At 57.4% G+C, this 14,853-nt stretch overlaps 1 protein-coding gene across 3 annotated transcripts in view; it reads left to right on the top strand.

The window, feature by feature from the left end:
• The window catches only part of ZNF423 (zinc finger protein 423), a 287,541-nt gene extending 286,740 nt beyond the window's left edge, over window positions 1-801 (top strand). For all 3 annotated transcript variants that reach the window (XM_039880813.1, XM_039880815.1, XM_039880814.1), the window contains one exon: window positions 100-801. In XM_039880813.1, the coding sequence (XP_039736747.1) occupies window positions 100-129 (30 nt within the window). In that variant the 3' untranslated portion in view covers window positions 130-801. The remainder of the gene's footprint in view (window positions 1-99) is intronic.
• Window positions 802-14,853: the final 14,052 nt, after the last annotated feature.

The following is a 14,853-nucleotide window of genomic DNA, read 5'->3' as shown; positions in this document are numbered from 1 at the left end:
GCCCTCGGCGTAAGCGCGCCGCGTGGGGGTGGGGGGCGGGGGGCGAGCGCTGCTCCCCATTCCGCCCTCATGCGTGTCTTGCTTTCTCCGCCCTCACAGAACCACACGATGAGCCAGCACGCACAGTGAGGGACCGCGCGACAGGACACCTCTCCGCAGAAGGCTTGCCGGAGACGCCGTGGGGAGGGCCATTTGAACATTACATCCAATCAAAGTGTCATTTGCAACCCAGATGTAAAACTCTAATGATTTGGCCATGAGGCGCTGCTATTATAAGCAGCTGGAAATGAATATTAATGGCAGAGATTAAAAGTATTCCATGCTCAGTATTTTTTATTGTCCTGCTACAGCTAGTGTGCTTTTAGAGTTTCTGCCGCAGACTACATTTCTAGAGTTAGAGAAACCCGCTTTTGGAGGCTATTGTCCTTTGTTCCTTCATGTATTATATTGATAGTTTTTAAAAAAAGGATTAGTGTGATTTTTTTTCCCCTTCGCTTCTTTCTATTTTTTTTTTTTTCTTCTTGTTTTTCTTTTCCCCCTTCGGTTAACTACTTTTTAATTGCAATTCTAGGTAATTGTGCATCGTGACGTGATTGCTCGGCTATTGTCTGAATATTTCCTTTTAATTTTTTAATTAAAGACTAATGCTTTGATTGGATTTGCCAGTTCACCGGACAGTGATTAAAACTATGTAATGAATATAATCGGTTTCAGTGCAACTGGATGGTCTGCTTTTAAATGTGACTTAATCTGACTGCAGTAACTAGTACAGTTCAATAAAGGGGATCCATGCGATTAGCATCTGGCTGCCTGGTTCTCTCCCCCCCCGCCTGGGGCTGTCATGGCTTTTGTCGTCACTCATGAGGTGTGTCCTCTGTGAGTTCCATGGGATTGCACGGGCCCCGGGGACCAGCACACGGCAGACCCAGCTTCCCTTGGAAAAGACGTGTGGTGACCTAGTGCTCGCTCACAGTCTGGATGAGCTGGCAGTGGTCACAGAAGTCAGAGCAGAGGGAATCCTTGACGGTGAAAGATTCTGGTCTTCTCTTACGGACATGGGGACTGAGGCCCAAGGGTAAGTGGGCAGCTTTTCCAAGGCCACAGAGAAGGTTGCGGCTCATGCTTATCCACTCTGTTTCTCGTTCTTCCCCGTGGAATCGCTCTCCCGCGTGCTGGATGCACGGGGCACGTGGTTAACCTCGGCGCACCAGGGCTCCAGGCACTCCCGGATTCTGGTTGTGGCCAGGGCATGGGGACACGGCAGGAGCTGGGGGCCACAGGTTCCCCTCATCACAGACACCGGCGGGTGTGGAAGTGCAGAGACATCTGGCCACGTCCGTCCAGGACTCTGGTGGAGCGAGGGAGTCCCCCGGGGCGAAAAGCCCAACGGGTCCCGGTGCACTTGCAAGCCCTGAGGACGGCCCCGGCTCCTGACACTTCACACTGTCGGTGCCTTGCTTTCCCCGGGTCCTCCTGGCCCTGTTGGTGCCGCAGAGCCCGCCCGGCAGCCTCGGCGTCCCACGGGGCCGGCCTCCCACACCTCCAGCGTGCTGGTGCTCGGCCTACTTGCCAGTCAGGGGCCGGGGCTTCAGACTCGCGCGGGAAAGCCCTTCCTTGTTAACTTTTCACAAGGGGCAAGAAAATTGGTTATTACCCTCTGCAGAGCGGAAATGAAACAGGCAGACAGATTGCACCTAATTACAATGTAATACGAAGTCACGGGCGCGGAATTTGGAGCAATTATACCCAGCGTCTTCTGATTCCCATATCCAGGGGCTTCTGGTGACCTCTAAGAGTTCCCCTTTCTGCCATTTCGTGTGACATTCTCACACGGGTGGGGTGTTTCGTTTTTCAAAAAGCATTTCACACCCCAAAATCATAGGGCGGGCTCCTGCCAGTGTTGGACAGAGGGAGCAGTTGCCCGTACAAGTCTTGCCTCCCAGAAGCCGAAGGCAGTGAATTCCGCCTTTTAGCCCCCCAGAGATACGGCCCTTTTAGGGGAAGATCTCAGGGTCGGCATCAGTGTTCCTCAGAGCACGGCTGTAACTGGGTTTAGGCCGCCCCGCGTCCAGGCCTGCCTTGGACAGTGCCGAGACTGGGGACGGGACCAGCATGTCCCAGGCTTCCCAGATCCCTATCTCTGGGCCCCCTCCAGCCCAGATTTATCCCGAACCCCGTGGAGCCCAGGTGAGTCCTCAGTAAGTACCAATAGAAGATTTGATTTGACGGTTGGTGGCGTAGGGCTAAATTAGTCGCTGCCCCCATTAAAAATACAGCGGGGGGTTTAAGAGCTTTTCACGCCATGTGGGAATCAGCAGCGAAGCTGGCGGATGCCTTGGGTAAGGAGAGAGGCGGCCTAGGGGACGGCGAGGTAATGAGGTTTACGGCATGGCAAGGCAGCCAGGGAACCCCGTCGACCCCCCCTCGCTCGGCCCCATTGTTCTCGGGCTGGCTCTGCCCCCGCCCCTTCCACTGGGAGCCCCTCGTGACTTCCTGCGGGGAGGGGGTCGTGAGGGGGACGTGAAGGCCCTTACTGGGACTGCATTTGTCACCGTCAGGCAGTATTGGGGGTGGGGGTCGTGTGGGGCTAGAAACCTGTGCTTTGAAGAACCCCCCCCCAACTTCCTTCCAGTCAAAAAGATTTGGAGCTGGGATGGGCTACTTTCCTGCTCAGTTCTAAGGGACCGTGGACAGTCACTAGAAGGCGTATACAAAATGTTGCCTCTGGAAGGGCTGAAGGCCAGAAGCGGCATGCTCATCGTGAGGCGGACAGCGAAGCCGGGCCTCCCTTGCAGCCGGAGGGTATGACGGAGTCAGGACAGGGAAGTGGGGAGTAGCGAGGTCACTCCTGGGAGCCTAAGGCTCAGTGTGGCTGTGCTTTGCCCACACGGTCAGTTTCTAATGGCTCTGTGGGTAGAAGAATTTTGCCCAGGCTAAGAAATGGACCAGACCCCTGGGCCCCGGGCCCCTGTCATTGGGTACCTGCCTAGAGATTCCGGAAGCCAGCGACAAGGGTTTTGGTCTCGATGGAGAAGCTGCCATAGGAAGAAGCTTCTCGAGTCCCCCCCCGGCCATAGGTGATGCTCGACTCTCCACCCGCTCGGTTAGTCCCCAGAGTGTGCGTTCTTGGGGGCGGGATCCGCACCTATGGGTGTTCAGTAAAGAGGACCACGACCTCCATCCACTCGTTCATGCATCCCACAGATGTTTACTGAGCTGATGCTGTGTGCCAGGCACCATACAGGTGCCGGGGGTAGAAGGATGGACAGGTGAGTTGGTCGGTGCCTGCTCTCCCAGAGCTCACGGTCCCGTGACAACCGCCTACGAACGAGCATGCCGGTACATACCTCGCGGTCACGCGCGGTCAGAGGCGCTATGATAGGAGAGGACGAGATGAATGGGGGGCCATTAGAGGCAGGGGTGCATCCAGGGGGGCGTTGCCGAGCAAGTGACCTGAGACCCGGAGAACGGAAGGAGGGAGGCGGGGAACTGCCCCGAGTCGGAAGCGAGATGCACAGGTCCTTGGGGATCGTTAGTCGTGCTGGGTTTCCACATCCGGTGGCTTCAAAGAAGCCAAGGGAAGTTCAGGGGCTTGGCCAAGGTCACGCCATTCGGGATAGAGCTGAAACGGGAATTTGGGCTTCTTGCCTTTCAGCTTTGGGTGACCCTGCTCTGTGACCATCTGCTATTCGTCGAAGGGCAAACTGATTAAATAGCGATCACTATTATCAATAAAATGACATTGTGCTGTGTAGGAAAGACTGCTGGGTCTCCTTTTCTTTAATAAATAACTCAGATTTTTATTGAGCGCATGTTACTTTGGAGAGGGGAAGGTTCAGATGATATACCCTATCCTTACTAAAAGTTAGGCGTGGCCATATTACTATCGGCTATCCTGGTTCTGTCAGTGGGAAATAGATAGAAATAGCTATAAATAGGGATGCGCAAATTCAAAGAACTGCTTTTAAAGAGAAGAAGTGAGCACATCCCTTCCCCTTCCTGATGGCGGGAATGTGGATGCAACAGCTGGAGCTCCCGAAGCCATTTTGAGCCATGAGGTAATCTGGGAATGGAAACCCCACACGGGTGGAAAAACAACCTAGAAGGAGCCTGTGCCTCCAACAGCACCAAATGCACACTAGCTCTGCCTGCTCCCTGACAACTTTGTGAACCTGAGAGAAAAAGAAACTCTTTATTATTATTATTTAGGTTTTTCTGTTAAAGTTGAACCAATTCTTAACTAGGACAAATTAAAATATATACACAGATGGCTTCCAAGTACGAGCAAATTAGAAGAATCAGAGAAAGGGTATATGGAAGGTTAAAAACACGGGAGATACAGCTCAGTAATGTACTACAATCAATATCTGTTCGGCCCATAAGTACACAGGGTCGGGCGGACCTGGGCTAGGCTGAGCTTAGCATGGCTGATCTGAGCTGGGTTGTCTGGCTGCTGGTTAATCTGGGGCGGCCTCAGCTCCGTTCATGTTTCATCCTGCCGTAGGGTCGCCGAGCATGTCCTTGGCATTGGCCAAGGGCAAGAGCAGAACAAGCCCGGCTATGCAAGCACTTCGGGCCTCTGCTTGTGTGTCATGTCTGCTCATGTCCCGTTGGCCGAAGGAAACCACGCGGCCACCTTTAGACGGAAGGGTAGAGAAATATGCTCCGCCTTCTATGGGAAGACCTACAAAATCCCAGGACAAAGGGCTGGATTCAGGGGTGGATGGAGAATTGGGGCCATTAATATAACTAATGTACCACGGAGCTGGAAGGCAACCCCCTCTTCTCCCAAGGCAAAACCAGGTAATTAATAGATCCCATCCGTGGCCACAGCTTGGGAAATGGGCAAATGGAGGTGGTCCGGCTTAGTCTTGATGGCTTAGACGTCGCGTTTGGAAAAGAGAGAGGCATCCTCAAAGCATCTGTCTCCCCAGTGCTTGTCGTCTGTCCAAGCAAGTTTCCAGGGCCACCGTTTTTACAATTGACAGTCGATTTTGGTTCACTTAGGCTTGCCAGGAGTGCGGCCGAGGATTAGGCATGCTGCAAGGCACTTTCAATTTCGGGGATGGGAGAGAACTCACTCGGCAGGAGTGAATGTTATTTCAGGGAATGGGCGAAAACACTTAACCAAGGCTGGACATTTCCAACTGTCTCGCTCGGTCTCTCCCAGAAGCACCAAGCGGCCTGTGTTTTCCCGTGCTCACCCCTGCCCGTCCCCTCCAAGCCTTTCTCATCCCGTTTCCTCTCCCTTGAAGGCCCGCCCTCTCTTTTTACCTGGATGACTCCAGCGTTTAATCAGCTCATGAAATTCATTAAGCTCATTAAACTTAGGTGTCTGATTCTCAGGGACAGACCTGGGCAAGGTGAGTGAAGCACTCACCTGGGGTGCAAATTTCAGACGATATTTTAATGCATGAGCCAGGCCCGGGTCAGGGTGAAAGCAAGTGAGGCGAGGTTGTGCGAATTCACCCTGGATCCCGTCCGTTCTGTATTTAAAAGTTTGCTATTTTGTCCATCATAGGTTTTTGGGCATTAATTTTGATTTTTAAAACATTGCATTAAAATGTTGTTCTGGGTTTTTTGGCATTCACTTACATTTTTTGCCTGAGGTGAGGGCCTTACTCTTTCTATCCTAGACTTGGCCATACTCAGCCTCCAGGCAACCTACTCTGAGCCTCACAGGTAAAGTGTTCTGATAAGAACTTTGATGATGCCTGTGCATCACGGGGCATCTATACACTTTTATAATTTTCTGTCTCTAGGACTGTGTATCAGTCAGGATAAGTTAGGTTATGGCACAGTAACAATAGGCCCCAAGTTGTAGTGGCTTAACGCAAGGTTTATTTATCGCTGGTATTACATGGCCATCTTGGATCTCCAGGGGGCTTTCTTCTTCACAGTCACTCAGGGAGCAGCTGCCACAATAAATGTGGTCAACATCCAGGCCAGAGGGAAAGAGAGAACTTGGGAGGGTCTCACACTGGAAATTAAGTGCACTTGCCTGGGACCTCTCTCTCTCTCTCTCTCTCTCCCTCTCTCTCCCTCTCTCTCTCTTTCTCTCTCTCTCTCTGCACACACACACACACACACACACACACACACACACACACACACAGCACTTCAACTCACAACTCATTGACCAGCAGTTGTCACATGGTCCCACCCTACCACAAGGAGCCAGGAAGTACAATCCTGCCATGTGCTAGGAAGAAGTAAGAAGGAGCAAGGTCGGCAAACTGGCACTAATGACTAACGCCACAGACTCTTGTCACCTCCCCTCTGCCCAGCCCTGAATGTAATCTCTTTGAGGGCAGAGTCTGACTCTTAGTAAACCTGGGCATATCCAGCATTCTGCACGGAATCTGGAGCAGATAAACATTTACTGAATGTATGCAGAAAATGCGTATAAAAGTAAATAAATGACAAAAAGCCCCCAGGGAAGCTAAGCATGTATATGAAGCTATCTTGTGGCCTAAAAGCTGTGGAGCAGGGGTCCCCAACCCCCAGGCCACAGACCAGTACCAGTCCATGGCCTGTTAGGAACCGGGCGGCACAGCAGGAGGTGAGCAGCAGCGAGCAAAGCTTCATCTGTATCTGCAGCCGCTCCCCAGCACCAGCATCACCGCCTCGGCTCCGCCTCAGATCCTCAGGCGTTAGATGCTCATAGGAGCATGGGTCCCTGGTGCCACAAAGGTTGGGGACCGCTGCTGTGAGTGTCAGACCAGGATTGGCCTCAGCTCTACCACGTTTCAGCTGTGTGAGCTCAAGCGAGGCACTCGACTTTCCCGAGCATCATATTTTCATTGGTAAAATGGGAAGAAGACACAGTGCTTATTTCACGTCACGAAGTTGTTGGGAAGTCGGAACAGGACCGATGCTGTTAACTCACGTCTGAGCACCCACTGTTATTCTCAGCACCCGCAGGTGTTACCTCACTGGGCCGCACGAAAGCAGTACCACGTGGGTAGTTACCCCTTTTTACAGATGAGGAAACCGAGGCGGAGAGGGGCAGGGTCTAACCCGCCGGCCGCGGCAGGGTCCAGCTCTCAGCGGCCAGCAGCGCGGTCTCCGGCTCTGCCTTGCCCGGCGAGACCTCGAGGCAGGGCGGAGCCGGGGCCGCGGGGTCCCGAGCGCTGGGCGGGGACAGGCCAGGTCGGGACCGGGACGCCGAGGCGGTGGCTCGGCCCGCCCCCTCGCGGCCCCGAGCCCGGATTGGCCCGACTTCGCCCCGCGCCCGCCCCCGCGCCCGCCCCGCGCCCGCCCCGCGCCCGGGGCCCGCGGCTGAGCGCGGCGCGCCGTGCGCTCTTATTTGTGGTTATTAATTACTGAAGGGCGCAAACCGTGCTTCTGTGCATGAAAATATGTTTGAGCAGTTTCTACTTAAACTTTAAAGAGAACGTTAATCAATTTTATTTTAACAAAATGACCTTAAGCGGGGGGAAAAAAAAATGGTGTTATTTGCCCAAACAGGCAAATTAATTTCTCTCTCTTGAGAAATCTGAGAAGTTTCCAGAAATAGCTATGCATAATTTACACCTGCTCTGGCCGCTTCTAGGCTAACGTCAAGTCAAGCCCAGCCACGGGCACTACGCAGCCCCAGGCCCAGAAAGAACTGGAAATGGCCCTGTCACCATGCTGGGTCCCCTCTGCTCCTCCGCCCACACTTCCCACGACCTTGGGAAACCGAGGCTGAGGGGAGGGACAATGTAGCCTCTGAGAGGCCGGCCCAGCGTGAGTCAAGGTCACTGGGAGGAGAGGACAGCTGCCCAGCACCAGGGCCTGGGAATTCTCTGGGGGCCTAGGGGTCTCCAGCCGATAACTGTCCCTCAGCCTAGGGATCTCCAGCCGATAACTGTCCCTCAGCCTAGGGGTCACCAGCAGATAACTGCCCCACAGGTGCCTGCTTAGAGCTCTCAGTCTCCTGTCCGCCACCCTGAGGGAGTCCAAGAATGGCGGACTCCGGAACAGTCAGCAGGCCTGTGACACCTACGAATCTCATGCTCCGCCACAGCCCGAGACCTGCTGCGTTCCGCTTCCGGCGGGAGTGGGGACGGGCCCACGTTGTCCGCCTGAAGGATGAGGCTTAGAGGCGGGGCCGGGGGCTGCGGGACTGTGGTCAGTTTCCGGTCCGGCCTTTAGCAGCAATGTGGCTAGTGGCCCAACGTTCAGCCTCCCCGTCTCTGTTGTGTCCCCAGCACCGAGAACAGTGCCAGGACCTAGCAGATGCTCAAGAAATATTCGGGCCTAAATGGATGAGTGAAAGTGCTGGACACGTGGTTGTTCCATCATGGTTACTACTAGGCTTATCGCAGTAGGATTTTTTTCCAAATATAAAATTAGGTCATAACATAGAAAATTATTTTTCAAACTGCCTTTGCCCACGAGCGACCCTCAGCTCCCCGCCCCCACGCCCCCGTCCCGGGAGACTCGGACGGGATCAGTTGGAGGGGCGAATTCCCCTCCTCGCCCTTCGAAATCGCCGTCTTGCATCAGTAAGCGCTTGATGAACATTCGTTGAATGAATGCGTGAGAGCTTACGGCAGGAGCCGCGGCCCTGGGGCTGCAGGAGCCACGGCCTTGGGGCCGCAGGAGCAGGCGGTCCCCGCGACCAGCGATGTGGGCTGGAGGGTGGCTGCGCAGGCGCGTCTGGCACGTACCGTCTGGTCCTATGTACAGGCCCTAGCACGTGGGAAGGCGGCTCAGCCAGGTACCGGGACTCATCTGAGGTCACGCCCCAGGCAGGGGCAGATGCAGAACTCAGTCCCCGGCGGTCTGGCTCTGAAGCCTGGAGTCAGGAGGAGTTCGGGGGCCTGAGTGACATTCTGGAATGGGCATAAGGAATAAAATGTCCAGAAAAGGATTGTCTGAGTCCAGGCCTGTGCTGGGGGAGAGGAGGAAGCTCTGAAGGAGGAAATGGGGAAAGGGAGGGGAGGGGAGGCGGTGGGGAGAGGAGGGGGGAGTCAGAAGGCCAGCACAGGGGGTGGAGTGGGGGCAGGGGTTACTCGGGGACCTGGCAGTCCCAAAGGGGGCCCCCTGGACTATGTTATATAACAATACAGTGTTAGCTGAGGGGTTGTGACTGGTCCACTCTTACTGGGGGCCCAAAAAACATTCTCTGTCATAAGAGGCGAAACTGCTTTCAGCAGCCATGACAAAGCCAGGCAGGCATACAGAGGCACACACAGCCCGGACACACACACACGCCCCTCACAGACAAACGCACGTGCACACACACACAGGCACGCACCGGGCAGACGTACACAGACGGCCCTCTCGGACACACATGCACACGTGGAGGCGGGCCTCCCGGACGCATGTGCACACACGTCCGCGCACCGCACCCCACACAGCGGCATATGGAGCAACCCCGCCTCCCCCTGGGTTTCCGGGAGGCTCCGTGGGGGTGCGAGCTCCACATCTGACTCTCCTTGTGTTCGTTAGACTCTCGGTGTAATTAAACGTTACATTGAATAATCCAGCGAGGGCTCGGTGGTGGCAGAGGCGGCTGCGGCGGGCTGGGGGACAAGGGGAGCTGGATGCCTTTCTCAGTCCTCCGTCCTTCCTGCCCGCCGTTTGCCCCCAGCCGCCCCCTTGCCCTGGATGCTGGCATGGGGAACCCTTGGCCACAGGGTCACCGGTCAGGCCTTGAGGGAGGGTTGGGGTGGGATAGTGGTCTGGGGAGACTCTGGGCTGTCCTATGGCTGAGGAGTCACGTGTCTCCCGCCCCCGGCTGGGCCTCGGGACAGAAGGGCCCCTCTGTCCAGCAGAAAGGCCACTGTACTCACACCTTCCGGGCAGAGCGGGCACGAGGTGCTTCCATCTGCCCCTCTCTCTGTTCTGTTAAATGGGTCTGTTGTCCTCCCCTGGCTCTCATGGGAGGCAGCCCAGCCTGGTCACAGGCCACCCACACGAGTGCCACTCGCTACCTCTGTGTGCTCAGCGTCCTCATGGCTGAGATGGGGGAACAGGGTTACTTACCTCGTGGGATCGCTGCTCAGAAACACCAGCAAGCACCTGGCCTGGCAGTTCAACCAGCACCTGTGAGCGGTCCTTCCCCGCCCAGCTGACCAGGGCCAGGTCTACTCAGCTGCCGAAGGTGACGTTTCAGATCCGATGCCAATGGCACCCCAGTGCAGGCTCAGCCCCCTCTAAGCCCCGCCTCCCTCCTCTGTGGAGTAGGGTTGAGTCACTCCAGCTTGGCAGGGTGCGCGGGTGGAATGGGCTACTGCGTGGGAAAGCATCTGACAAACTGTTGGGCGCTGATACTCCCAGCCTCCGCCGCAGCCTGATCCAGGGAGCACAGAGTTGGGGCTGCCCCTCAGCTCAAAGCCCAGCCAGACTCCCCTGGGCAGGTCCCCCGCCCCCTGAGCGAGAGCCCGGCGTGGAAAACCCAAGCCCTGAGCCGGCCCCGTTGGTGTTGGGGTGTCCAGAGTGACTTCACCGTGGACAGCTCCTTTCTGGTGTAGACTTTGAAACAAGTGCCAGCCCCTGGTATACGCCAGCTGGACTATGGGTGGGGCGGGCTGAGGATAAGCCGCCAAGAGGCGACGTGGCCTCTGCCTGCTCCAGCGAGGCCCCCTGGAGGGGGAGGTGGCTGGACAAGGTCTCTCAGTGCACACCTCGCTGGGAGCCAGCTCCCATGTGCCTCCCTGAGCCGGTGACTCCCAGTGTGCACACACACGTCCCCTGCCGCCACTCAAGCCTCCGTATGTGTCCTCGCCGGCACAAAGGTGGGCCGGAGCCAAGATGTGCCCAGAGGCTCAGGGGCAAACCCTGCCGGGGCCACGGTCAACGACACGTGTGCTTGCCCATGGAGACGCAGATACGTCCAGGCTCACCAGACACACCCGACCGTGTGCAAGAGACGCACGGAGCACACGTGACGGCCCGCGCGGCCCCTCCTTGCTGCAGAAGGACGTGCTACTGCGCGTTCTGCGCTGTCTGACCTGCACGGCCGACCTGCCGCCCTCGCTGCATGGGGGACTCGGTGGCTCGGTGGACCGCCCACAGCCACGTGCTCTCAGGCCTTGTCTCCCGATCGGATGGGCCCTGAGCCCCTCTCCAGACCCAGGCGTCCTGGGGCCCTGCTTCGGCTGAGCCAGGGGGGTGGCTGGAGAAGGAGGTGCCTCCGGGAAGAAACTGTGACTTCCGAAGGGTGTTTTAAATATGGGGCCCACCCTGGTCGCCTCCCCCACCCCCCGGGGCCCTGAGCCGTGTGGAGCGAGCTCCCGAACGCCCAGGACCCTGGAGATGCTCCTCTCTCCTTCTCCCTCTGTGCTGAGTCTTATGTGAGTGATTTTTTTTTTTTAAGGAAAGAGAAATCTGTCCTTTGTTCTCTGCTCCCCAGAGGCCCCCCAGAAGAGGAGGACCCCCGCCCAGTTTGAGGGGCACGCCTCAGAACCAATCGCTGCCTGGCACAGTTCCCCGGGCTCCGGGCTTGGGCCCGATGCCATGCGAGCAGATGGCCGTGATGGCTGGCAACCCGGAGCCCCTGCAGGAGCATGGCGTATGGGTGTTTACAGCATCCTGGTCCTGCCGAGAGCATCAAAATGGCAGACCAAGTGGCGCCTGGCCCACCTGGGGTGGGGGTAGGGGCAGTGCACATTCCTGAAAGGGGAGACGGGGTCCCCTTCTTCTCCCAAGGGGAGCCCTGCCCAGCACCCAGCACTCAGCGCCCAGCCTGTAGCCCATGCAGGGAGCAGCCAGCCAGCCAGCCGTTGCTTAGGGCTTGCCGTCCACCTGCTCATCTACCTGTCTCCCCGCCTCCTTCACGCACCCTTCCTGCCCTCCCCAGAGTCTCTCTCCTCTCGGAGCCGGGCCGCGGGACAGTCTTGCATTCATTCGGAAGATACGTATGAGCACCTACTGTGTGCGCAGTGAGGAATGAGGGAGAGGCCCTCAGAGCCTCATTCTTTTCTTTCAAAGCCCCCAACGGCTTGTATTTCGATACATGTATGTTTGTTGGACAAATGCCTGTCTTCATCAGCAGGCTGAGCTCCGCAAGGTCAGGGTCCTAGCTCATAGTAGGTGCTCAGTATAATTCTACTGAGTGATCGAGGGGACCCTGCCCTCACAGAGATGCCAGTCTGCCGGGACTTCGCTCCCTCCCTGTCCCCTCGCTCCCCTCCGAAGGCAGGAGCCTTGGCCTTTGCTGCCCAAGATGCCGGCAACCTAGTGGCTCTTGTTATGTGGATCATGTGGGTAGTACGGAAATGTGTCGCCACATACACGGGCACAGAAGGCAGTTCCAGGAAAAGACCTTGGAGTAGGAGCCCGACCCTGTTCGTGGCGCCTGCAGCCCACACTGCTCCTCAGACGCGTTCGGGGCTCTTTGCGGTGTCTGGCGTTCTGCCTTGTTTCCTTTTCATCCATTCAGAAATATTTATTGAGCACCTACCAAGTGTCAAGTCTGATCAAGGGGCTGAAGAAAAGACAAGGAACAAAATTCACAACGTCCCTGTTCTCGTGGAGCTGACACTCTGGGTGGGGAGAGATAAAGACAAAGACACGTCAACGGATGACGTGTCACGTGTGTGGGGGGAGGGGACAAGGGCTGTGAAGGCGGACAGGCCAGGGCAGGGGGACGGAGACTGTGGCGGTGGGCGGGACGCATTCCCGGACACCGGAGCAGAGAACTGAATGAAGCGAGAGAGGGACCGTGCGGCCACCCTGGAGAAGAACATTCGAGTGGAGGACACGGCGTCAGCGGCATCGAGAATTCCGGCCTCCACGGCTCCAGGCAGAGGTGCAAGCGTGATGACGAAGGTGACCGACGCTCGCTGCGTGTGGGCGAGGGGCTGGGCAGTGGTGAGGACCGGGGCAGGCGTGGCAGCTCTGCAGCGGGCAGCTGGCTGGTGACTTGGGAACGCAGCCTCGGCGCGGCCAGAGCCTCCTGTGTTGAAAGCAAAGCTAAAATCTTCATCTTCTAAAATGTAAAATCCTCCAACTTTAAAGTGCTGGAAGCTAATTTAGAAATATTTTTCAAAACCCTGCTCATGACAAACCAAACTGTTACAGGCCAGGTCCGACCCGTGAACAACTGGTTGCAGCTCAGCCTTCAGCTGCGTGAGGTCCCAGCTGGTATGGTTCTGAATGACCAGGCCAAGCCCAGTGGGCGGCCGGCCAGGAGGGGCCCCGAGGTGTGCAGGCGTGAGCGGCTGGGCAAGGCCAGCGCATCCTCTGGCCATGACTTAAAAGCCTCAGGGCCCTGAGGGCTGGTCCAAACTCCAGTGTCCAGGGACCCTCCCCTCCCGGAGCTGACCCAGTGGGAGCGGGGCTGGCAGAGAGAGTGGGGCCTCTGTCTCCCCCAGCCCCGCCCCCACCTCTTCCGGCCCTTAGCAAGGCCCCGCGGGCAGCCAGATGCAGTCGGCCTGAGGGTGTGAGGACGGAGACCCATCTGCTCCAGCTTTGCTGGGGACTCCACTGCTGAATGTGACCCAGAGGGTCCCGCCAGGCCCCCCACACCACGACCCCGCTTGCTCTCAGCAAATTCAGGCGGAAGAGGCTGCACCTGGTGCCTGGCCGCGCGGCCCCGCCTGCCCCGAAGACCAGCTCGTTCTGAGCAGCTTCATTAGACGTGACTTCTGCGTTGACACCTCCCGCCCCAGCCCCCACCCCCCACTCATGCTAATGGAAGTCCTGTGGCTCGGCCAGGGCGTCCTGCCGGAAAGAGGCCTCGGGATGCCCACCTGCAAACATGACCTTTCCCTGTGTAAGAGACGAGATTTCAAAATCAATCCTGCCTACGGGGCCTGCTCATCCTCGCCACCCGTGTGGCTCCGGGAAGAGCCGCACGCCCCAGGACAGGTGGGGGGGGCAGTTCGGAGTCTGCCGTCCCCCGACCGCCGAGCATCTCTCTGCAAAGGCCACGGGACCATTTCGTGTCTGCCCTCGGTCCCGCACGCCCGGCTGGACCCGGCACGGCCGCGGCCCTCACACACACAGCCCCGGCGTAGAGGCTGCCTGCACCTGTGCTCGCCCGGCTGCTGCAGCCGGCACCGTGGTCATGCCCGCGTCGCACGTGGGGAAACTGAGGACGGAGGTTGCGGCGACTCTCACAAGTCATGCAGCTGGGTGGCGTTGGTGCTGGCGTCTGACCCCAGGGCCTCTGCTCGTGTCTGCGATGCTTCTCACCCCTTCTCGGGTGCTCAGCAAACGGTTGGCGGCCACCTGCTCTGTGCCAGGCCTGTGCTCAGGCCACAGAAGTAAGTCATGTACAGTCCTTCCCCGCAGAGTCACTGGGCCGAGGAGAGGGGATGCCGTGAGTGCAGGCGGGGTGGGGGCTGGCAGAAGGAGGGCAGACCTGCAGGGCACGCCGGAAGCCCCAGAGCCCGCGTGAGCTGGGCTCCAGGCCCGAAGCTTCTCTCTGGAACCCAGCCCCGCTGGCTTCCACACGATTCCCTTTCCAGACCCACCTCCTGACCTGCTGCCTGCCTAGCTTCCCCATTCTGGAATAACTCACGTCTCTTTCCAGAAATATTGCAAGAGCACCTACTGTGTGCTGGGCAGAGGATCAAGGCTGAACAAGGAAGATGGGGTGCCTGACCCTGGCCTGCTTGGGGGAGACAGACAGCCGAGTCGGTAACTGACTGTATGCACACGCCAAATGGTGAGGTTCAGAGCACACGGGCGGGTCCTCCCTAGGGACAGTGGACGGGGAAGCCCTCTATGAGGGGGTGACGTTTAAGCCGCCACCTCCTTGAAGGTCCCTCACCGCTGACCTTGCTTTTCTGAATCTGTGCTTTTGTGTCATCTTGACCTCCCGGCCCGTTCCTCACTGTGAGTCTGGGAGGTTTTAGTTGTGAGGTTGACAACTGTCCCGTAGTTGGGGCATTGAATTCCCTCTGCCGAAGT

The sequence above is a fragment of the Pteropus medius genome, unplaced genomic scaffold (assembly GCF_902729225.1).
Source record: "Pteropus medius unplaced genomic scaffold, Ma_sr-lr_union100, whole genome shotgun sequence".
Classification (NCBI taxonomy): domain Eukaryota; kingdom Metazoa; phylum Chordata; class Mammalia; order Chiroptera; family Pteropodidae; genus Pteropus; species Pteropus medius.
The sequence above is the reverse complement of the archived record's forward strand: the minus strand, read 5'-3'. Positions and strand labels throughout refer to the sequence as shown.